Below are 25,550 nucleotides of genomic sequence, written 5' to 3'. Positions count from 1 at the left end.
CTTGACATATAACAAGACTCTGGTGTGTGAAAGAAGATGCTTTGCTTTCCTTCTTTAACTATTGTTTTTTCACATACATGGTATTATTGTAAATATCCATGTATCATGGGAGTACACTGCAGCATATGTCTTCTATATACATTGTTGGATTGCATTATTTAATCTGTAAGATCCCTTGTTATGTAGTCTCACTAGAGCTACTTGGTCATCTAAACCTACATGGACATGGATTTGTAAATGCATTCAGTCAAATCAGATCTTAATTCAAGAAATACAATTTCCTGATGTTCACAAACTGATGGAAAGATGGGATGGGATGGGATGATTATCAGAAGGTCTATATGTTCAATGAATATCTGATATATCAATCTTTTGACTACACCATTTGTTAGGACTAAAATTGTAATTTAGGCTGTTTCAAAATGGTGTCTACACCAGTTCTGGCTTGCATTATCATGATTACTCATCGCCAACATAGTACAATACACTCAGCGTGTACTCCTATCAAACATCCCAGAATATCCAATAAGACATTGCAATTTTCATGAAAGGTGGGCGAGGATAAATTTGTGTTCCCCAAATCTGACTTTCTGTTTTAATAATTTCCATGTGGCAGCTTTGTGATGTGTTTGAATATAAGGAAGCAACCTCAATCCCTCCAAAAGATAAGGAAACCAAGCCTGAATGGCTCAGGATGCCTTCAAAGAAACTGTACTGTGGTCAGCCTCCGTTAAGAACTAGTTTCCAATTGCAGAGTGTGTTGGGTTTTGCAAGCATTGATATTACGACACTCATCAAAGGTTGCCAACCCACTGGAAGACAAAGCAAACTGAACTAGATCTAGAGAAAAGAGTTTGAGAATTCTCCATGGAACAGCATTGGGCTCAAGCTAGTGGTGCAATGTCTCACCGGGGCATAACGAGGTGCACGTGATTTTCTGCACGGACATCCCCTCGCAAAAAGCACCTCCGTTGAGTGGCGCAGGATTGGTACAGGTCCGGGATCGCTTCTGCCAGCCTCGGCCACAGCGTACGTTGCAGGATGACCATTCTGTCCACAGGGACCAGCCTCCGTTCACTGGAAAACAGTTACGGCAAAAAGGGTGTCATTTATTTCCTGTTTAATGGAAGTGTTTGAAGATGAATTAGAGGGAGGGAAGGGTGCTGGCTTAAAGGGAACAAGAGATAATAAACTAGTGAAAGATGGTGCCTCTAAAACAGGGGTCTGCAACCTTTGGTTCTCCGGATGTTTTAGACTACAACTCCCATCTGCCCCATTCATGGTGAGGAATTATGCAAGTCATGGTTCACAACAGCTAGATTACAGTAAGGTGCAGACCACTGCTCCGAAAAGGTCAGCCACATATTAAAAGAGGTTGATAATTTGAGTAACAATTGCTGCCTATACCCTATCAGCCTTTTAGAGACACCAACCTGTTGAAGTATTGACCCATTTCTCTTAAGTCTAAGATACCACTTGAGATGGAAGGAGGTGTTGGAAAATCGACAAAAAATGACAAAATAATTGTTAAATGGTAAATATGCATGTCATTTGAGGTGAATAATAGGGTGGCTGAATTGTTTTTAAAGGCAAACCACCTAATTTCTTTGTACACTATTCATAGCAAAAAAATGAGAACTCTCATGTCCCTTTTCTCTAAATACATTTACATTTGCTTGTTCCAAGGTAACAACAGTTTGTATTTTTCATCAAACAACAAATCGATTTTCAATTTGTATAAGTGCCTAAAAGCCCACACATGTCTGGAAAAATGTGTTGGGACAAAATGCCTCTTTGGGTTCTTCACTTTTACTCTGTTGATCCTTTGAAGAATGGTGGAACACACTGAATATGGCCAGGGCAAGAGGGGGGGCGGGCAACAGAAAGTTGGCAAAAGAGAAACAAAGGCCCACTTACAGTTCTGATTTGTTCTAGACAAATTTTGGGGATCACTTTATGATGTTGAGCAACAGAAGGGTCAGCACCATTTAAACAGATACACAGTCCTATTAATAATCCTTCTATACAAATCCACATTTCATTTCCCGAGTTCTCAACTAAACACTTTACATATTGTCCTAGCGTCCATATGACAGTAGTCTTCATTACAATGCTATTTGAAGGATGGACAACTGTGTACATGAAAGTCTTAAAATTGATTCACACTTCGTTTGCAATAGAAGGGTGGGCAACATTAACTTAAATGAAGGGAAACCAATTGTCTTCATTGGTTGCCAATTAGCGGCTATCAGCCTTTCTCATCTGGATGCAGACACATGAGAATGCAAAGCGATATGACTGTGAGTTGGAGGCTCGGACACCCAATCAATCGCTTACGATATCCACCATGATTGAAAAGGAGGAAACACAGATCCACACGTTGTATACATTCAGAAATGGAGGCAAGAGAGCGTAAACACATCTTTCCCATTTCTGTGGATACCCAAAAAGCATTTCCTTAATTCTTAAATTGCATATTTTTGTTAGCGGAGTGGTGCATGGGTACTAGCCCTGCAAATGCGAAGGGAACAGAGCAAAGAACTTGTGAATTGAGAAAACATTCACTAGAGGGCTCTTTTTTGAAGAATGGCCCTTATTCACATAGTGTTTTCCAATGGGGTTTTGCCATTATAAAACACTTCTGTGAATTAGTCCCCATGTGTCCTTTACAGCACTTTCTCTTTAGGAGGTTCATGACCTCTTTGTGACACCCTCATAAGAGCAATAAAAAACTTGCAAGTGAATGTAGCAACTGAGTAGCTCAAGTGTCAAAGAAATTGCACTGACAGGTTAAACGCAACAAAAGGCATTACACAAAAAGGTTTTGATTTTGTTTCTCAAAAAGACTTGCAAAGAATCCAAGGTTTCCTGCGTGCACATGTTCCAGAAGGAGACATATGTTTGTAATATCACATGTACTGCCTGTGCTAGCTTTCTATGTGTGAAAGAAGCCCACACACATTCTACTAGAGGGAGAGTTGTGAAGAAAAATCCCTACAAAACCTAACAGAAGGAAGAGGAGGCACGAGTAGTGGCTCGCAGACATCAACATTCTTCCCTTAAGCTGGAAATGCCACATTGAAATCTTCTGAGGCATGATGTGTGTGTGGAAGAGCTTGTCTCCTGTATCCAAACAGCATTGTGGCTGAGAGGAACATGTTTCAAAATACTGCTTTCATTAAAAGGACAGCATTGACAGAATATCCCATGTACATGTTGTCCCTGTATCTGGTGCTAGACACTGGCATTCACTCTGTACAGCAGTGCTTGACCTTCCTCTAATTCCCCAAGCTTGTGGCAGTGATTCCATTTCTATTGAAGGCTTTGCAGACCCGTATACATGTTCTAAAACTGAAGAGTTGTTTTTGATCACCTCTGCTAATGATTAGGGCTGATAAGATATGTAAAAATGCTTATTGGTGATTGGACAGAGAGATGAGCTTTTACATGTTTGTTTCTGTTCTGTAGATTTGACATTATTCTAATGTCTTCTTTCTTCTGTGATTTTGCTTTTTCTTCTTCTTTTTGCTTACCTGTAATATATATACTGATTATTGTTTGAATATTGTAAAGGTTTGCTACATAGAGTTAATTGTTTTGTTAATGGTGCTGATGATGATGATGATGATGAAGATGAAGCTGATGATGATGACGCTGTTTATGATGAAGCTGCTGATGATGATGATGAAAATGATGATGATAATGATGAAGATGATGGTGGTGGTGTACCTAGGCATGGCACTTGTAGGAGTCGAGGCTCTAAATTTTAGCAGTAGGGGCTTTACATTTCATCATTTTCGCATGCACATGTTAGCGTCGGTTTGAACTGTAATAAGGGCCCAGACGGTGAAACCCATTTCTGGACTCAAGAGTGTGAGTGCCAGGCAGATGCCAATGCATGTTGCTTCAGGATGATATTTCAATGGACTAAGCTGCTCTGAACATAATACTAATATAAATGAACATACTAACCCAAACCCAGTTGACATGTTACTGAATCCCTTAATAACATTTAATGCAAATTATTTTATTTTGAAATAGGCTGAATTGAAATTTGGAAAATGCATGATGCTCTTTAAAATGGGAAATTAAACGTGCAGGCCGAGTTTGTGCTGGGAGATTGAACATAAATTGAAGATCCATTCCACTGAAAACAGTTAATTGTATTGAGCAGGAAACTCATAGAGAGCTGTATCTTTTGCTCTCCAACAATAAACTGTGGGATGTTTTTACCCATGCATCCAAGCCCTACGATAAAACTGTGCAGTACTGGCATGGAAAACATCATGATGGCCAGAACTCCCCAGAGAGTGCACAGGGAAAACATGAAGAATAGGCTGCCACCCATTTTTTCCTATGTTATGAGCACAGGAGGGCACTGCCTAAAACCACCATTGGGCTACACACACAGTAGCCTGAAACCATTGGGAATGGCAATGCTGATTGCCAAAAGCAACCCAGAACTGTGGGGAATTCATTTTCTTAATCCCAAAAATGGTTGCATTACCAGTACTCACCGCTATCAGAAAGCCGGTGTTTTAAAACCACCAGACCTTTGTGTAAAACTGAACAAATGAAACTAAACCAGACCAAGGAAAGACTTGCTAAGAGGTGGATACAATGTAAAACTATATTCTGAAATGACTTGAAGGAAGTAATTATTTAATGTATAGGTAAAAATTGTCAGTTTGATTTGAATGTAGAAAACTGGGACCAAAAAATGACATTTAGCTGAAACCTGGCTTAATGAAACTGGATTCTGCCTGACAACTACCCCCGACAGGAGTTGAAACTGGATCAACAGCGGTGTTCCCTGCCAGGCCTGGCTGCATCCTGAGGTCACATGGCCCTGTTGATTGAAAGGGGAGTGGCAGCTGGGGACTACAGGGAGTTGAACAAAGGCCTGTCCTGGGCTCAGGCAAATGTTATATTGGGGGCGTCATAAAAATGGCTTCCTCTTAGGGGAAACTGGGAGGGGCAGTGCCTCTGCTAGCAGCTGAGCTTGGGGGAAGTGGATAAACCAGTTATTCCACCCTTTGATGTGAGAAGCCACACCCCTTTTTGACATGGGCATAATTTTAAAAAGATAGATAGCTCATAGTGCAGACTTGTCAGAATTATATAAGTAATATCATTATTTTTGTGATTTTTCTGTGAACATTTTGAGAGGCGTTAGGACCCTGTGATGTATTCTGGGGGGTTGCTAGCAGAAAATAGGGTCTCACTCCAAATGTCTGCATGTTAAAAATCTGACACCTCATCAATTAATGTCCATACTCCTTGCGCACATGTGTGTAATTTTGGGTAAATGTCCGATATTGCAAAATCAGTTAAAAAGGGCAAAATGTTGTCATTTTTGAATGCAAGCCACCAGGAAGATCAGAGTTTGCCTCTTAACAACCATCCCTGGATCATTGCTAAAGTGAACCTGAGCTCATCCCAAGTATCTCTCACTCACCCTGGACCTCCTAAAGGGAATTAAAAGCATTTTCAGCATATTTCTCACTTCTTTGATACCACATTCAAAGCACTTGGGCCTGTGTTTTAAAACTCATACCAGTTTTCTCTAAGCTTGCTGGGGTGGGAATTGAATTTTGTATTGTATTTGAAAACCTGAGTACTGTGTGCTCCTCTTTCCATCTCCTTCCATTTCTTACATTGCATAGGGGAGGGGGGTGAATTGCCAGAGAAAAAGTGATTATCTTATCCTTTGCTAAAATCATATCAAGTATTTCTGTACTGCATTTTATTCCTCATTGCTTTTCCCTTGAAATCATAAAAGTATTTTTGCTACTTTATCCATCCTATACCAACTCCTCATTGATTGTAAAGAAGTGTGCTAGTGTCAGATTACCCATTGTTGATTAACATTATATTTATAAGGGCGATATTGATTATTAATTTATTATAAAAGCGTGGTATCTATATTTTGTTTTATTTCTCAAATAAACCTTTTAAACTTGCAAAACAGAACTACTTCTTGGCCCAGTGGGATCAGGGGGATTCTAAGAGAGGGGTGTTATATAGGGGTAGTCATCCAGAACTCATGAACTGGACATAAAGATATAACAATAAGGGTTTCCATTCAGTATCCCAGACTAGGCATTGACTTAGCTGTAGTGTTGAATTGAATCCTCTTACAAATCTCATGTGCCCTTTGTAGTGGAATGAGCTGCTCAAGGGGAGGTATTTCCTTTGAGTGACAGGGAGACTTTATTAAAAGAAGAAAAGAGGCAGTAGTAGGTCAGACGTCTCCAGGCACTGGGAGATGAAGTAACAGAGGCTGACTGGGCAGATGAAACTCAGTGCTGGCAGGCTGTCTGGTGCTGGAGCAGTCTGTGTCTGAGCTACCCTGGGGGAGGCAGGTGGAAAGATTGATAAGGATGTCCATGCTAAACTGGATTAGAAACATTGCCAACATATCTGGGTAAATATGAGTTTAAGTGAGTGATTGTTGTTTGAATGAGATCAGATAGTCTAGATTCACTGCATATTAGGTGCTGTCTATTTTTATACATATATGTAACTCTGCATTTATGTTTTGAAAATCTCAACTTTATTTTTTTTTATTTTTTTAAAGTGTATTACTTTTGCCAAGTTCCACATTGCCAAGGACAGTTCAGTTGGCAAGAATTGGCACACATAAGCTATTGCAATGCATTTGCACTGTGAATTATAATGTGGGCATAACTGTTACTCTTTATAACTTGCATATTTCTATTTTACGATAAAGAAACATATTTCAAAGCAACTTTCAGTCTGATTACAGTTATTCACATTTAGTCTCTTTTATTTAATATGCATAAAAAGACAGAAGCGTGATAGGAGGTATCTCAAAACAAAGTAGCTGCCGAGAGCTGTGTAGCTAGAGAGATTGAATGAATGTGCAATATTTAAATTGTATGCTTTAGATTTGTTGAAACTCAGCCAAAAGGGCCTAGCATGGTATTGGACATAAAATACCAAAAGGGGGCATGAGCCATTTATTCAGAGTGTATCAAGTCCAGTATGTTATTTGTTGTTAGTGACCCTGGTAAAAACAATGATTAGGCAATATTCTGAAATTAGTATCACCACCCACTATACCACCATAATAAAAAATAAAAAAAACACAAAGTAATAGGTATAACCCCAAAATTGATCAAACACACCTCATGCAGGTTTTGGCTTCAAGCTATATTATATACACATTCACCACAGGGTATGTTGACCTGAGTAAAAGCTGAATCTTGGGTGGAGGGAGGGTATTGTAAATGGAGGAAAAATGTGGAGTTAGGTGACAGAAGACCTGATACACTTAAGGCAAGAGATATTGAGGATGGTGACAGCATTGGATGCATATCATGTTTGTGAAAGAGAATGGAAAGAATAGCTTGCTGAAGCTGCTCTTTGGATGACAAGTCCATAAAGAAACGCTAACTAAAACCATGTGGTGCAGCCCATAAGGTTGTTTAAACAAACATAATCGTGGAAGACTTATTCAATTCTACAGGTTTCAATGTTTGTATGTTTCCCTCTTTCTTCATGATGAGAACATCTTAGATCATGTGACACTGAGACATGTTCAAAAGAAACTAGTGCACACGAATGCCAATAGAAGATTGCCAAGGTGGACTTGCAGGGTTTCAAATGATTTAAAAGCAAACCAAACAAACAAGCACAGGTCAGCATCCTGCCTTTTTGAGAGCTTTCTAAAGAAAGAGTGCTTGTGTTATTTAATGCCACATTGATGATCAGATTGAACTGGCAATATGCTCTATAAACAGTATTTGAATTTCTGGACTGAAATGGCAACCAGGTGGCAGACTCAACCCCTATTGCGGAATTGAGTGGCAAGTTGTAAACTAATTAACAAGATGGTAAATGATAAACCTCGTATTAATATTTTAGACACTCGCAGGAACCTACCTATAAACACTTATGACTGAAGATGGTAGGTAAGTTGGCTAATTGCTTGTTATGTGAGGTAAGTACATTTGCATTATTATAAACAGTTCAAGAAGGAAATACTCCACAAGAACTCAGCAGATTACTGGGTGATGATTAAAGGCATGCTCTACTTGAAGTTCCCATTTATTGACAAAGATGTTATTCCAGGGAAGCCCTTGGGTAACAAGTGCTACTTTGAAGAATAACACTTGACATTGTATTTGTGCTGGCAATGGTCATGTCTGGAAAAATGTATATCATTTGATTGAGTGTTCAATGGTGATAGAAAGAAGACGGTGTGTGTGGCAGCCACATGCTAACAGCAAAGAAGGCAGCATTGTGCTATATGTACAATGGATGAATTTCAATGTCACTTATTTTTTTCATAAGGATATTATGCCTTACTTACCAGCCTCTTACAGGAATCCTGAAATGCCTTAGTTGTTGGGCAGGACTAGTAGCCAAGGCTCCTACTTCTCAGTAACCACTGATGGCCGAGTGGCTCGCGCTAGGTAGGAAAGATCCCTGAATTGGTTGTAATCCATGGTCCCTCAAGACATGGTAAAATAAGTAATACAAGGGGATTTTATGTAATCCAATATTTATACTGCACCTATCACCCAGGGAGTAACCAGACATTAGTCTGTTTAAAGCAGTGGTATTCAAGCTTTATCATACCAAGCACCCCCCTCCCCTGGTTAAAAATATTCTTTCTGGATTAAGATCAATATTTTAATATGAAATATAAAATTATCAAACCTGATTATATTTTATATTAAACACAGTTATCTTAATCCCTTTTTAAAGAGTCATAACCCCCCAAACCCCTCTTCCCAGACATCTTTCAGGCCCCCCCTATGGGTCCAGCCCCCCAGTTTGAAGACCACTAGTTTGAAGGAATGGGAAGATGCATAGAAAAGAGCACCTAGGGAGTAGAATGATCAAACTCAGAGAGGATAAACAATTTGAATGGGTAGGAGGGGATACAGTTGGCGAAGTAAGGATGTGTTTCTCAAGTTATTGCTAGTGTATGACTCAAGTGAGTGCAGCTCAGTTTACAGCAGAGAGGTATTGTGATGGCAATACTTAGTAGCGAGGATGCATGTCACTAGATGAAGTTAGATATTGAGTGATTGCGTGATTGCGTGAAGAAATGAATGTCTTCTTCTCCAGTCATTGATTTGACAGCAGAACAGAATTCGCATCACTTTCATTACATCCATGACCTGAGGAACTACGTCAAACTAAGGTCCTTAAATTTCTCAGAATACATTTAGGCAGTTTGTTTTCATGATCCCGATTAAAGGACCATGTTCTGGATTGGAACTTCATCACTGCTTTGTGTCTATGGTCTATGTCTCTTTACTTAAACCTCTAGGAGGGTTATACAACTGACTGGGGTGTGTTATAGACAGCATTCCTAGAAGTCTGGAGACACGAGGTGACTGACCTGCAGAGAAGATGTCCCGGGAGGATAGCTCAGGAGCAACGTGCTCGCCTTGGAACAAGACGACACGAAGCAACACAGGTTCAATTCCCGGGTCCGCACTTAGAATCGTCGGATATAAAGCGTGCTATAAATACTCAACTACGAGACATATTCCTGTAACAGTGTCTCGATGCCCTCGTGCTGTGTGAGCACTTTAAAAACAATTCAAAAGAAGATCTGTAAATCTTTAAGCAAAAATGTTGAGGGCCATGTATATATATATTTATATACCCTTGAGGCGCACGCTGGCCAAAATCACTTAGTGTAATGCGTGTTCAGCTATGGGACTGGGCACTGTGCAAAGGGCAATATTTTGAACTAATAAAATGCGCTTATTCTCCTTTCTCAGCAATCCTGGTATAAGTGTAATGATTCCAGCTCGAGGTGTAAAAGCAGACAATATATTTACCAACCATATTGGAAGCATCTTTATTTCTAAACCAATGTTAATATGTGAATGAGATGTTAATATTGATGTTCTTTCGAGCTGCAATGGATTGAAAGAAATGTTTCACTGTGTACCGCCTGTAACATTTCAGAACAGCTCTTAACAAATGTGGTAAGATGCAGGATGGCTCTCCCATATGTAATTACTAGGACAGAGCACACTGATTCGTATCTGATGATACAGGGTCACTTTTGGCTGCTGCTCTTTGACCAAGGACCGAAAGGAGCCATCATCCTATTCTCTGGTCAGTGGAAAGGTAAACTAGGTTATTGCAACCCTAGCTTGAACAAATCAGAGTGTGAGGCATGATTGTCAAGTTTTTGATTGAGATATCAGAGGTCATTACCAGGTGCAGTGAATGTGTTTGTCGTGGGTATACACCATCAATACAACCTAACTGCACAATCTAAGCAATCCAAATAGTGACCATATGTATGTTTATCGCCTTCCAGAATAATGTATTGCACCGTAGAAGGTCATAACCTGGTTTCCCTGTGATTAAACATGGCCAGAATTGGTGCACTCATTCTCAGCTAACCACACTGCATCCTTTTCTAACTTCCACTATATAGTGTATTCACAGTCAAATGCTACAATATCTCAGGGACATTTCCATATGGACATGTCATATTTCATTAACATAATCACTCACCATATACCACCACTGTGGCGGATGTACTCCTTCGCTTGGCAACGATGTTGGAGGCCACACAGGTGTAGTTGCCAGAGTCAGATAGACGAGCCTCTCGGATGATCAGATTGTGATCTGCCCTGGTGTCAACATTTTCATCCAAGAGTGAGTCGATGGGCTCCTCGTTCTTCAACCATTCAACCTACCAGAGACACACACAGATAAAGCGACAATGAGATAAAGAGGACGGCAAAACCTGTGCTCGAGCAAATCAGAACCGGTTCAATGCACAACTTCAGAGCACAATTGCATACTCGTGGGCCCACAGCATATATACGTTGTCGTGCTTGCATTTTAACAAACTGAGTACAACAGACAAAGTTTGGCACTTACAACAGTTTTATGGAGCATTGGTCTGGAAACGGCGTGTAGATCCCTCTTTTATTGGTACCAACCTGTAGAGTTAGCCAAATTCCAACACTAACCATTCCACTTCTGGGAGTACAGTGCTTTCCGGTAGTTACATGTACGTTTAACTATGTCCTAAAGGCGGCGAAAGGGATCATAATTCACCCGGCTTGCGGAATGAGCAAAGCCTGTTTCTATTAGTAGTATTATTATTATTTATTATTATTATTATTATTATTATTATTATTATTATTATTGCATCCAATGAGCACGTTCCTAGCTTCAGGGGGAAGAACACAGTTAGTGAGCAGAGAAACAAGGGAGTGGGGATATAACCACAGGGGAGAGAGGGCAATTGTCAGAAATGGATCTACAATTGACCGGGACAGGAAACATTTGGGATCAGATCATCCAGTCTCAGACCCGATGGAGAGTGTACGGAGAATGGACCTACGTGTTAGGGAGGAGCCATTCCTTGAAGAGGCAGGTCTACAAGTGCAAGAGCCAAATAAAGGGCACAGCAGAAACATTTGAACTACATACATGTTATACAGGCTAGCATTTGTCATGCCAACTGTAAGAATCAAAATATATATGTGTTATACATACCACTGTTGTTATAAGAATAGTACCCATCTTACATTGGCAAAGTCATTGTTGCTGAATCTATGATGAACAGCAGGCAAAGGCCAATAGCTATGCAAAGGGGACAGCGTATTTACATTCGCCCATTAATGAATACCTTGGTTAATCCTAAACTATGGGCAAGGATTTTCCTTAATTCACAATTTTCGGGGATTTTGTCAAAATAATTGCTATGTGGAGTTGAGCTCGGAAGTGATGGTTTGCAGAATGAACACGAAGGTGAAGATGTCTTACCCAGGCTACCTGTCTCTGAAATACTGTGCATTATTCTGGGCTCCAGGATTGATTACTGCATTGTGGTATTCCTTGACATGCCATTAATATTGGTAAACAATCCCTCGCCACCCGCAGAATCATGGTCTAGTTATATGTTTTGTCTTCCTCCAGGGGATCATGGCTCAGCTGCTCTTTGAGAACCTTGCTGTCACCTGGTGCAATGTGGGATCGAATTTAAAGCACTACAACACCACCAAGATGCTGATGGGATTTAATGTCAGGTGGTATGGGTTAGGCTAATTAGGATAATGGACTGTCCGCTAGTGGATATTGGAGGGCAATACCTCTCAAGCTTCGAAAGAGCCCGGACCTTTGAATTCCACATTATATGATATAATGTAATTTAGCATTTATAAATAATAGCGCTACAAACCCTCAGGCATCTGAGTGCTGCTTATTATTACCCAAGGTGTGTGGTGCTCATTTATCGACCACAGAAGGATGAAAGGCTGAGTTGGACCCTGCCAGGATTCAAACCTGCGTCAGCAGGCTCTGCACAGATGTCAAAGTAAGTGCTCCTCGCACTGTGCTATCGGACCGGCTTGAAAGACAAATGACAGCAGCAGTGTTTTTGAGGGGGGGTTCAAGCCAATATGGCCAAAACACTTAAAAAAATAGCGCATATTAAAATGGAGAACAGAGAATGTGCTTGTTTCATTTGCGCTGTTCAGAGAAGTGCACAGGTGACTTTCCTTACACAGGTTACCTAAGCATTTCTAAGCTGGAGAACGTTGTGCTGTCCAGCCCACTTGCATTCCTTCTCCCAACATTAATGTATGACAGACTCCCAGAAAACAGGTGGTTGCTGGGAGCGCAATTCACTGAGACAGGTCATTGACTGATAAATGAAATGACAAAAAAAGGAGAACATGTGCATCCCTGTTTGGGAGATGGACATGCGAATGTAACAGCTGTGGGATAACCCGCAACTCTCACATTTCAAAAGAAAATCAAGAAAGAATCAAATGACCATGTCGTGATCTCTACCTCCCCCTTCACCTGTCCTAAAAAGTGCAGGGGAATGATCCTTGTTTCTGGGCATTTTAAAGCTTATCACATTTGTAAATGTGGTTTAAAAAGCCCAGAAACCACCTCTTATTTGTGCAAGTACTCAAAGGTGGGAACAACAGCATTGGAAGGAGCACACATATGATGAGCTCACTCAGATACCCTTGTGTATTGGGCTTCTACTGTTTTGCTGCAATTGAGCAGACACACTGGTGCATCTCCTTACTGTGTCTCAAAAAGGTTTTGAGAGTTTGGCCCTATATATTTATAACTAGAATAAAGTCAAAGGGCCATATACATGGATAGGCAAGTGCATGCAGCAGTAGGGAAATCAAGAAGGAAGAAAAGCCAAGGTAACTCAGAACAAAGGAGCATGAAGGAAAGGCAGACCACAATGGTGAACAAGTAAGAGTGGGATCCATATACTGGACAAACAATGTGGAATCCCGCTAGAAGGGTACACAGGTCGGACGTGAGACTGCCCACAGATACGAGGGAAGCTCAATGCCTCTGTGAAAGTTACTCTTACAGGCACCACACTCTACACGCTCATGGAAGGGGGGGGGGGCAATAGCTGGTTCTGCATCAGGACCATGAGGCACAAACAAGGAGTGCACTTATACAAGAAAAGCCTTTCTGGGTCCAGCCGGTTCATACAGTGGATGCCCTCTGTGTGAGCAGGAATCAACCCACTGTTACATTAAATATACTGTAGACCACAGGTAGGACAAGGCAAATGAAAGGGGAAAGATTGTCTCCTAGTGCATAGAAGCCAATATCCAGGAAATAAATACACAGAGGCATGATTGTGGGCACCATAAAACGCATACTAACAACAACTCAGAAGAGGAAAGCAGGATCTAGAAATGCTGAAAACTGTAGCACAAAACTGGTACACGTTAATTGAGGCAACAGATAGGTACAAGTTATCAGAGGCAATGTACTGGTAAGAGTTATTTTAGCCAGGTACTGATACAAAGTAATTGAACAGTCTACTGTTACAAGGTAACTGAGCAGGTTACTCGTAGTAGGTAACTGAGCAGGGTACTGGTACAAGGTAACTGAGTCTAGATAACACAAGCATTCTGACACATTGGACAGGAAGTGCACTAACTGTGCAAGGCATGCTGTGGAACACGGGACTAAAGCTAAGGGAAAGGGTACAGACAAAGCAAGGGAAACAAAGTCTGACTATAAAGAGGAAACAACCTTGAGGGTAAATAGACCTGAAGAGAAAGAAAAGACATAGTAGGAAACAGATAAGGGGAATGAAGGGAACAGCAAACGTAATAGAGGCTGTTGGATGCTGCAGGGACACAGCACAATAAGAAGGGGCTGTGAGCTGCAGAAAACAGAAGAAGAAACAGGGGCTGCAGAGACGCAGCACAGTAGAAAAGAGATCATACATTGGCAGCAGACAGTGAAATGAAGACCAAACCAGCAGGGCAGGGTTGTAAAAATGTGAGTAAGGCAGCACAGAATCAGGGATCAGTTGTAGGCAAGGCACAAGGCAGAAAGGTCAGCGACGCAGAGAGAGAGACAGAGAGAGAGAGATTCCAAATGGGTGTCAGCTGCACAAAGTTTAGATTTCATGGGTATGGTGGCTTATAAGCAGGGAGGAAGGCCAGGGTGGAGTTGTACTATTTGGCTGCGCACAAGCAGTCACAGGTTTGGTTAATGGAAATTCCTACCGTGGACTTTGGAAAAGGAGCCAGTGTTGACACTCTCTGTGAGTTTTTGAATAGAAACAAAAGCTCAGTAATTGCAATGGCATTTTGAATGATGTGTCCTATTGAAACGTGTCTGGCTCCTCTCAGTCAAATTAAACAAACATGCATGCAAATCTGAGTTCAAATGAGTTTCTGGATTGGGCTCTTGGATTTTACACTCATCGTGCAGGTGCATTATATGAATGGCATTCATGTTAGTTGAAATACAGGTGTCTGCAAGGAAATAATAAATAATGGTTCAGTGTCATCTCGCCATGGGTCTGCAGGCAGCACCACCGAGAGGCAGAGTTGAGAAGACATGACAATACCCTAACTGCTGACAGACATTGATAAGGCTTTTTATTTGCAATCTACCTTTTTTAAGACCTTTTGTTCATACAATAAAATAGCAATCTATAAAGGAAATCAATAAAATATTAAAACAATAATAATTATTTGAAGATAAAAAAAAAGATATGGTAATTGTAAAAGGGTTGGGTGCCAGAGCAATAAAAAGAGAAAGAATGAAAAGATAGGGGTTAGGGAAAAGTAAACCATTAGTAGAGAAGTGGGTGCAGGGGACAATTGGGTTGTTAAAAAATACAAATAGGTTAGCAAAATAGGAGTCAGATAACAACACAATTGGTATGTTAACAGTGATTGATGGTTAAAGGGAAGGATGTCTTTCTTGGTTAGTTGGTGAATGTTAGAAAAAAGTAATGTGTAAAGTGCAACATGGAGCATAATCCCCGTTGGTGAAGTGTAGTGCTAGTTACAACACTGATTTATGTATTACCCATGCATGCTCCCCCAAAAAACAGAGACACCAATATGTTGATTTTACACTTAAGTATTCCTGTTGAAGGTAATATAGTATCGTTCACTAATGAGCCCATGTAGAAAGTCTTTCATTTTCCTGAGTTTACATCTCCTTAATATAATGGCATAAGGGACTCATTGTAGATCGATGACTCTACTGTCCATATACATGGCATATGCTTACAAATTCTTAACTTCACTGGGTGCGTCATCATTGTAGCATATCTTTGTCCACATGGGCATGTAACAATATATTCTACATGTGAAGAGTTACAATTGGTCAGCTTGGTTTGTACATAGGGCATTCTCTACCCTACATCTACAGTGGTATGCTATGATTTGATAGGTCATTTATAACACGCCTCTATACAAGTGTGTCAAGGCGTGATGTTACTATGTTTTGTGAGAACGCATATATAAGAGTGTCTACATGGGTTGTGTCTTCTTGGTCTGGAGGTGGAGCAAAGGGCTGCCTGTCTTCCCATTTCCCTGTAATGGCAAAAGGGGGTGGGGGGTTCATTTGCTGATTATTTTGATCACAGAACGACACATTCTGTCAGTAAGCAAAAAAAAAAAAAACAGGGCTTTAAAATTGTACATATTACCAGTTTGGCTATGAGTGACAAAGGGAATTGACAGAAATAACAACACTAAAGATCCCACCTGGGTTTATGTTTTAGGTACCCTGGCATCTACTAATCAAGCAGCTGAATACAGAGAAATATGATGCACATGGTATGTGTACCCTCAATGTAGTATCCCCTGCAATTCAAAGGGCCCACCAAAGGGATTTTTCAACAGCAAATTCTTTATGTCATCTCTTTGCAGGTGCTTGATGTCTGAAAAGTGGGTAAAGGTCCCTGAAGACGCCAGCCTGAAGGACTTTGACAGATTATGAAGCAATTGACAACCTGTCTTATTTTACTTAGTCAATTGTTTATTATGGAGTCCTGAATAAAGGTATGCTAATTAGTTTAAAGGTCAGCTGAATCCGGTTGACCAAAACATTCCTAGGGTTTTTATGCCTAGACTCTGGACATCCAGGTATATTATGGATGCCCTAACAGAAAGCCATCCTTTTATATTTGACAACCCATTCAGTGTGGGCATTTTTAGGGACACATGAGAGGGAGTAATAAAGTGGGCAGTTCCCCTAACACTGTTTCCAGTTTCTTCACACATGGTGAAGGTTTCTGATTTCATTCTTTCATCCTGTAAATAACTAGGGTTGCGCTTCAGATAACACGTTTGTTCTTTCATATACACATGTGACAGGATTAAAGGCTAGGTTTTCCTATCCCCTAACCTTAATAAGCGACACATCAGCTCTGTCTAGGGAAAGATTTCTGATAAGGGATATCCAGTAGGAGCATGAAACACATGAATTTTGAAAAAATGATTACAAGAAAACAGTGGAGGATATCTAACAAGATCATCTTTGCTTTTTCCAAGACACAGCGGACAAGTACTATAGACAAGTATTTTATACGCTCACACCCATATGAACCCCCTCTACTCCTATGACTTGATGTATGTCAATAAGTGTAGTTGCTGGTGAAAAATGTATCCTTACAGGATTGTTTTAGATAGGACTCTAAATCATGTTCACAATGTGTTCCTTGGCAAGGTGTTAATTTAAGAGGTGATAGCTAGTACATCAGATACTTATTTTTGCCAAATATCAACTAAGCCATGCACTGCTCATTTGCGATTTTCTTCCATGTTAATGGTATTTTAATAGCTTACCAGACCCTGTGTGTTATTTGCACTCGTAATCAATGAGGTGGTAAGATTTGGCCACAGCTCATTTCGCTGTTTATCTCAAAGGTGCCCTCTTAGCGCTTTCCAAAATGAGCTCACGGCACAATCATAGTCAACCATGATCGTTCTAAAGAAAAGAGTTATTCTTCAGAAACTTCCCACATAAATCCCCCCCAAACAGCTGGCTGCATTTTCACTTCTCCCCCACATTTTTGCTCCTTAAATTCACATTTTGCCCGCTACGGTTTGAAAGGTGGCATATACCTGGCAGGTGATGTTTCTGCCATGCTTGGATATGAAGGAGAGATTGCATGCAGGGCTACCTTTTCAGATTGCTGATTGGATGAGTGGTCACCATTACTTGTTCCCCTATATTTTGACCCATAGAAAAAGAGAAAGTGGCAACTTGGTCAAGTATTTCACATCTAAGCAATAGGGATGACAGGGCAGTTTCTTGTAGAATTCTTTTCACTTGTCATGACTATGTATTTCTTGTTCTTTATCACAAGTTTCTTTTCTGCTGCAATTTTTTTCAGCTGCTGCCAATCGCTTCTAAATTTGAGTTGAGCTCTGATGATTGACACACTACATGATTTACTTCCAAAATTCCCTATTTTGGAGATACCAGCGGCCGCTTCTAGCATGACCTGAGGAATGCGGGCAGCAGGAAGGCTACCAAACAGAAATTGTATAACATCAAAAAATTCCACAGCCCAACCACATGGTATGCAGTTTTTCTAACAGAGATTTCATAAAGAGGTGGTTTGGCGAGCCCCCCCCCCCCAAAAAAAAAATAACAAACACAAATCAATAAAATGTGTTATATTTTTCGTTATGAAAGTTGTGTTATAAGTGCATTCTTCATAAAAAGTTTCAAAATAAAGACATGTAACCCAACCATACGTGAACTGGCATACAGGCACACTGTACAAAATCCACGGTTGGATTGCTCTGCACAGTGGACATTTGAGTGCCTCCATTGCATTACTTAAAAAGTAAATACACATGTCGCATGTGAGTTCTGACAGGTAATTGGAGAATATTAGTGTCAATAGTATACTGAAATTATAGGCCTGGAATGCAATGTGGCTGCTTGCATGGCTGGCCGCCATGTTACATTTGGCACTCAGCTGAAATTGCGTAGAGCAGTCGAATAACTTTGCCGTCTACACCTCCCTGGACACCTCCTTTGGCACAATGTTCTCCCCCCACTTTATTTTCTGGCAGTCATTTGCTGCTTTCCCAGTATTTCTCTTTGTGACAATTCAATATTCTCCAGGAGGGGAGCCCAAGCCATCCATCGTTTCCCGGGCGCGCGGGCGGAAGAGATGAGAAATGCTTACATTAAAGTGAGGTATTAAAGAAGAATGATGGTCACAATGAAGAAAGACAGCGCTAGGTGTGGAAATGTAAATGGTAAAGTAAACAACAAGAAATGATTTGAAAATCAGACCAAGCACTGTTTGCTGGTTGGATGGATCACTGTAATTTCCCCTTCGCCTGAGAGAATTTCAGAGATGCCGTCTCCATGCGGTGGAACTGTGTAAGGACCTACCACACTTCCCTAGCGACACCCACCGCTGACCTCTCGATACTGGGACTCAGCAAAATATTTCAGTCAAACTCTGGACCAGCCACATTTCCATGGTATTCTGAAATCAATGAACTGCTGAAAAACTTTAGAAGGTAGGATTGAATCCAGGACAAGGGTTGAATCCAGGACAAGGGTAACCTCATGCAATCCTCCGAAAGGAGAGGGGTGAAAAAACAAATCAGAACATATTCCACCTGCAGCTGTGTGTAAGAAACACAGCGGCACGTGACGACATAGCCTCATGATGTTATCGTTGCAGCTCATCCCAACAAGAGGATTTCCCTGCAGAGGACTAAAAATGCCGCCAAACTCATTTACAGTTACCGCATGCAGTCAAATCCCATTAACCAGAAGGGTCTTCAGAATTCAGAGTCATGTGGACCCTTCTATTATTCCCCAATTGGAGTCCCATGGGACTCTTCTTCCACATAAAAGGAGTCAGACAAATACGGTTCAGTAATGAAGCTTGAAGTTGGGCAGAGGGATCAAACATCTGATATTCTAAAATGATTGATGTGTATTGCACCAACCTTTTGCTCTGTTACATTTAGTTCACAATATCACAGACTAAGGTGACACATATTTCAGACAACATCAGAAGGATGGATGGCTGCATGATACACACCTGACATGTAAAGTACTCCACCCCAGGCATGCGGGCATATCATCCAGGTCTGACATGCATTCTCTATCATGTCTTGTTATTCAAATATATTATTCTAATTTAAATGTCCTTATATGAATTAACGTCTCAGTTGTGCAGGCTTGACATGTGCCTCACTCTGCCTCATCTGTGCGTGTATTTAAGAGCCAAAGACCTGGCAAAACCTCTTCCCATTGCAATAGTTCAAATAACATCGTTAATGTGACACATTAGGAAATTAAGCATTAAACATGATTATGCGTTGGTTATGTCCACATTATAGGCGAATTTCACAAGATTGTACCTGAGAACTGTCTGATTCAAGCACATGCATGTCAATGGTTGTGCTAATGTAATTGGTATGGGTAATGTGAGCAATGGCTCCGTTGTGAATGTAGACAGTCCTCGTGCTTACCCTTCCTCTTCCCTCCCACCTGGTTCTCTGGATTGCAAATCCTCTGCACGGGCTGCCTTTCAAAACAATTGAAAATAAATAAATTAATAACTCTGTCTGAATCTGCCCCACCCTGTGAGGCCTTTTTGAATAAAGGAAATGCATGCATTCTTCGTGTGGTTATTCAGGCTCCTCAATTATGAAAGCCGTCCTCATGCAGGATTGACACGCGACTGGCCCTTACCTAGCCCTATTCCCAGGGGCTTGGGTGGCTCTAGTACCTTTAAGCTGAAGAGGGAATGATAGCCAAGAAATAGGAAGGGAGTTCTGAACACATGAGAGGATAGCATAAACTAGCAACATAGGCAGCAACTAAGACAAACACATGTTCCCACTGGGGCTTTGTGCAGAATGGGGGCGGGGCTGTTCGCATAGTCAGAAGAACCTCTAGCCTTATGCAAGTTGCTATTTCAGTGCCTGTTCTGACAGCTCATGGAAATATGCAGCAGGAGTGGGCTACTTTGTCTGGGCCCTAATATGCAGCAGGAGTGGACTACTTTGTCTGGGCCCTAAAATAGGAGCAAGGAAACAATACCCTCAAGATATGTCTTGTATGAGTCCAGCAGGAGCATAAAAGTGACTTCCTCCTGAAAGAGTAACCAGCCCGATGTTCACGATTTGGCAAAAAGGGACAGTACAGAGATGTGTCTAAGGGAAAGTACAGGAATTTCCTGCTGGACATTCTATCAGCAAACTCTGGACAAAGGACTTGTGTAGGCACATATATAGGCGCGAACAATAATAGGAACAATAAGACACACCTTCACAGAGACATCCAGGGAATACGAATCCAAAGTAAATAAGAACATTGGAACACAAGAAATAGCTATAGAGTCCTTCAGGCTAGGAACAGGGAAACTAAAGACTGAAATTGTCTGATGGAAACTATGAACTAGAATCAGGAATTCGGGACGAACTACAGACTGGTTTCAAGCTAGCTACAGACATAAGCTCTGAGCTAGAATCTATGGAACTATGGACAGAAGCTCGTGGCTAGGAACAAGCAAACTCTTGCCTGCATCTCTGGACTGGGAACAAGGAAACTTCAGACAGAGAGTAGGGGAATACAGGCCTGTGTCAGGGGAACTGTGGTTAGGGAGCAGGGGGATGCAGGTAGCACTTGAAAGGCTGATGACAGAGTAGTAGAAAGGCATACAGGTAGAGGGGCAAAGGGAACTGAACTCAGAAAACATAGGGTTGCAGGACACGAAGTAAAGCCACTGGAACAGGAGAGGTTTTGGGCAACATGCTCACTCCAAGAACAACATGTTCTTGAAGACAGCTGATTAAGTACTGATACACCCTGGGATGAAACACGCTCAACAGCACCTGGTGCATTAAAGCGAAAGGAAATATCACTTGTCTCTCTCTGGACCTGCGAAAGTGAATGCAAACAGACCTATAGGGATTCTACAAATAGTAGTTCTCTGACTCTTTTTCTGGAAGGAATATCAAGGTTTCCAGAGCTACCAACTGGTGCATTATGGGGCAAGTAGTTTGTGCAATTTAATAGGGATTTTCCAAAGCCTTCCAGAGGGAATGTAAAATCATAAATATGCCCGCATATAGTTCTGGATCAATTGTGATGATATAATGTAAGTTCCAGTTGTCCTCAGAGTGTTCCTCTTAGTGTTCAAGTGGCAAAGTCCTGATACCTATGTTCCTAAGAGCTGCAGGCCTACTATTGTAGAATCACGCACCTCAGAGCTGCTGATAAAAGACCACATTATGTCAAATAGACATGTGACTGCTCATGCCGTAAATCTTTTAAAAGTCGCAGGAATTCCATTAAATCTGGAAACTATAAAAATATGGCCTGCTATGAAGCCACACAGTTGTGGAAATGGCAGTATCCATATGTCACTCGTTGCTTACTATGGGTTTTCATTTTACCAATGCATTGCGTGACTTTCATGTTTCCCAAATGTATTTTCCACCTTCCACTGCATATGACTGTATATTCTCTGCACTGGTTATGCTAGCTGTTTATTTCTGTCAAGTGCTTGCATGTTCCCCAACATTGCCTGATCAATTCGTTTTGTACCTTCATACTCTATAGTTGCTTGTTTCTGGCACACTGGACATTGTTCTCTTGGGGACTCCACTCCCAGGCAACCAGCATACAGTCAGTAACAAATGGATCACATTGCCCAAAGGCTTGGCTGACTCCCCTCTTGGAAAACATATTCAGCAGCTTCCTTGGGCCAGAAACCAGCCGCTGTGTAATCTGCTGCCTAGGCCTGAATCTTTACTCCCCTTCAATGAGACCCTCCACCACTACCCAGTGACAGTTGGCCTGCCCTCTGCAAGTCACCAAGCTAGCTGCTGCTGGGAACCTACAGTCCCTGCCCAACAATTAGCGTACCCTTTGGCCACCAACTGCCCTGCACTGCAAAATGTAATCTCCCCATACCCTACAATTAACATCCCCTCTGGGCTCAAACTACCAACTCCCCTGATCTGGGAATCAAACAGAATAGAAAGTGTGTGTTGCACTCTGCATCCCATCTCCCCTGCACACGACCCTGGCAACACTTGCCCAAACAAACAGTTGTCTGGGTGAGGAAGGCTGGCCTGGAAGGGGCGGAGCACCAAAACATATCCTGGCAATGCCCAAACAAAAACTTGCCTGGGTGAGAGGCTGGCCCTTCAGTGGATGGGAAGGCAGCCTTATATAAGCCTGTGGAGAAAGGACTGGGGACTCACTCTTCTCTATTTGGTTGATGGTGGTGGTGTGCTGATGGGGGTAGGGCAGCAGAGCCCGGGAGCCCCATTCCACTGTCTTCCCTCGGCATCCTTCCCCGATATCTCTCTCACTATCTCTCTCTCTCTCTCTCTCGCTCTCTTTCTCTCTCTCTCTCTTTCTCTCTCTCACTCTCTGCGTGTGTGTGTCTATGTGTGTGTCTGTGTGTGTGTGTCTGTGTGGGTGAGTGTGTGTCCAAGTGTGTGTGCCTGTGTGTGTGTCTGTGTGTGTGTCTGTGTCTCAGCGTGTCTCTGTGTGTGTGTGTTTGTTTGCGTTGGTATGTGTATGTGTGTCTGTGTGTGTCTCTTTTTCTCTTTTCCTTCTCCATTCCTCCCTCCTGTGCTGCTGTGTGTGCTCTCTCACTGGGCATCGCCTTTCTCATTGGGCACCTGTCTCTCTCTCTCTCTTTCTCTCTCTCGCTTCTTTTCTCTTTTGTCCACCCTCTCTCAGACCTCTGTCTCTACCAACCCCGAGCTGACCCTTCCTCCTCAACCCTTACCTTCAGGTCCCAGCTCCCCTGTTTATCCAAGGGTACTCCCTGGGCCCACGAGTTCCATGCCAGTGGATATGCCTAGCGAGTATGCCTGTCATCATTGCCCCACCTTGTGCCTGCATCCAAGTGTAGGCCATCATCTGTGTCTAGTGTGTCTGATTTGTTCTGCAGGCAATGAGTTTACTCCTCTACTTGTAATACATCTGTTTCTGGTTTCTACAAAGACAAAGGCTTTGGTGCCTTCATTGTGTTCCCATTCTTCAGTGCAGCTTGCCTGCTGTTGTCAGATGGGGTACCCAGTCTGTCTGCATATGCAACACCGCACAATGGGTCTGTTGACTCCCTGGTCCAAAACTGTGGCCATGTCTGGTATTTCCCTTATGGCCTCCCCCATTTTAGCCTGCCTCCCACTTCCACACTGTTGCTCACGACTAATGCTCTTGTGTGATCAACATCACAAGAATGAATGCCTAAACCCATTCCAAGCCATATTCATACATGTGGATGCTACATTGCACAGATTTGCCCACATCAGGCACATTAACCTGTTGGGATATTTTACATCATTTTATAATGTGTTGTCTTCTCCGGATAACCATTAAAGATGGTCTGTCAAAGTTGTTTCTCTTACTAAAGCTCTACCCAAACTCAGCCATTATCCCACCACTTCACTCCCTTCCTGTGGCCATTTTCCCTATGATTTCGGTGTTTCCTTTCTAGAATTCTCACCCCCAAAACCCCAATATCCCTGAGCACCTGCTGGAGTTTCAAGGCTTTGGCAGTACATAATGTATGGACAGAGTCTACCTTGGTTGTTTGCAAACGCATGGCCTGTCCAAGCTGAAAAGCACCCACGTTTCAAGTTAACAATCTCGTGGTGAAATGATAGTATGAAAGGGATATCGAGTCCATTCCACAAGATGCAAATTCCATTCATGTTTTGAAGAAATCCAAGCAAAATACATGTGAATACAGTCAATCTAAATGGGAATTATTTAAATATTCCAGGGTAATCCAGAAAACCTGGTGACATTGTGGGCTCTAGAGGACCGGACTTGGAGACACCTGTTGGGTGTCAAAGTTCACCAAGAATCTGATCAGACGGTGATGGCAGTTGTTGAGTGCATCCCGAAAAAAAATGGCCATCCAGCTAAGCCCTTCCTTGCATCATGGCCAGCAACCAAGTTATTTGTCCCGTTAAAACATTAGAACTTTAGAGTAATCCAAAAATATCTCATAACTGTCTCTATCAAATGGGAGGTGAAGTCTTATAATCCACTGAAATAATGTTCGTTCATCATTAGTCCATTTCTCTCTGCTTTCATCCGCTTCGTTTGGTGTCTCTGCATGATTAGTTCTCCCTTTATCCGAGATGAGGTCCCAGGCACTTACCCACATCTCCCAAATAGATTTCAAGACACACTCTGTTCTCCTCGCTGCCGTCTCTCTAAAGACTTGAATCAGAGGCCATTAGCATTGACGAGATAATGCGTTGATGACAACGTGCCAGTATAGGCGTTACCCGCCCGCTGAGACCATCGACGCCGTCCAAATTAACTCATCTTGAGCCACCACCACCACCATCCGCGTCACCCAGCCTGTGGCGAGGCACAGGTTTATAAACCTACTTTTGCTGAGCTGAGACCTGCTCGGAATGAGAATGGCCCCATCAGAGGCAAGCCACGGCTAATCACGTAATGATCTCCAAAGGAGATGCAAGGACAGGGATGGATTAGCTCAACTCTCCTGTTATTGGGAGGGAAAGGACACATTAGCATAATCATACATTTGTTCCAATTACAGGAGGTAATTATCAGGGCCCGAGGATGCAGAATTCTTCAAATGAAACCAGCTAAGTACACTGGATCCCAGGTAGATTTAATCAAGTTAATGTGCGCTCCCTGACTCATCCATCTCCCAGAACGTGAAATTTGATTTAAATAATGCACACTAAAAAACAATGGTAACAACTTCAGTACATTCATAAAACGACTGATGAAGCCGGTTAGATTATGTGCATAAACACTGCAAGAGAAAATTATGAATATAGGACGTGTTGTATCTGATGTTTGAAATAAATGTACCATTGACAAGGTGTAGAGGCAGAGGAGGTATTGTGGGGGTGAACAAATGCATAGAATGGAAATCGACCGAGAAATGTCCGATCAATGTGTTCATCCAACAGTACAACTGGGCACTCTCCTGCCAAGTTGGGGCCTGCAATATGCCGGCTAGGCTGGGAAGGAGTCAGTCACGTGTCAAGACTGGATCGGCCCCATCACCATTGTATCTCCTGGAGATGCGCTGGGATTCCTGTTTCGCCTAGTGGTTGCTTTACCATTGGTGATCAGGTCCACATTGGCCGAAGAAGATGTGATCGAAGTAGATGGGGTGGGAAAAGGGCAGCACCGATCACCACAAGCCATGGTGAAATCACAAGACACATATACCATTGCAAAGCTGGGAGGCCACACATGCCTGTGTGATTTCTGGACATGAG

At 42.0% G+C, this 25,550-nt stretch overlaps 1 protein-coding gene across 4 annotated transcripts in view; it reads right to left on the bottom strand.

Annotated features, from left to right (window-relative positions):
- Positions 1 to 25,550, bottom strand: part of UNC5D (unc-5 netrin receptor D) — a 1,559,947-nt gene that overhangs the window by 415,856 nt on the left and 1,118,541 nt on the right. For 3 of the 4 annotated variants that reach the window (XM_069617969.1, XM_069617971.1, XM_069617970.1), the window contains exons 5-6: positions 10,519 to 10,699; positions 910 to 1,077 (exon numbers count right to left, since the gene is read on the bottom strand). In XM_069617969.1, the coding sequence (XP_069474070.1) occupies positions 910 to 1,077; positions 10,519 to 10,699 (349 nt within the window). The remainder of the gene's footprint in view (positions 1 to 909; positions 1,078 to 10,518; positions 10,700 to 25,550) is intronic. The other variant, XM_069617972.1, reaches the window with a different exon arrangement.

Source organism: Ambystoma mexicanum, chromosome 10 (genome assembly GCF_040938575.1).
Source record: "Ambystoma mexicanum isolate Mex_15411 chromosome 10, UKY_AmexF1_1, whole genome shotgun sequence".
In the NCBI taxonomy this organism is placed as follows: domain Eukaryota; kingdom Metazoa; phylum Chordata; class Amphibia; order Caudata; family Ambystomatidae; genus Ambystoma; species Ambystoma mexicanum.
The sequence above is the reverse complement of the archived record's forward strand: the minus strand, read 5'-3'. Positions and strand labels throughout refer to the sequence as shown.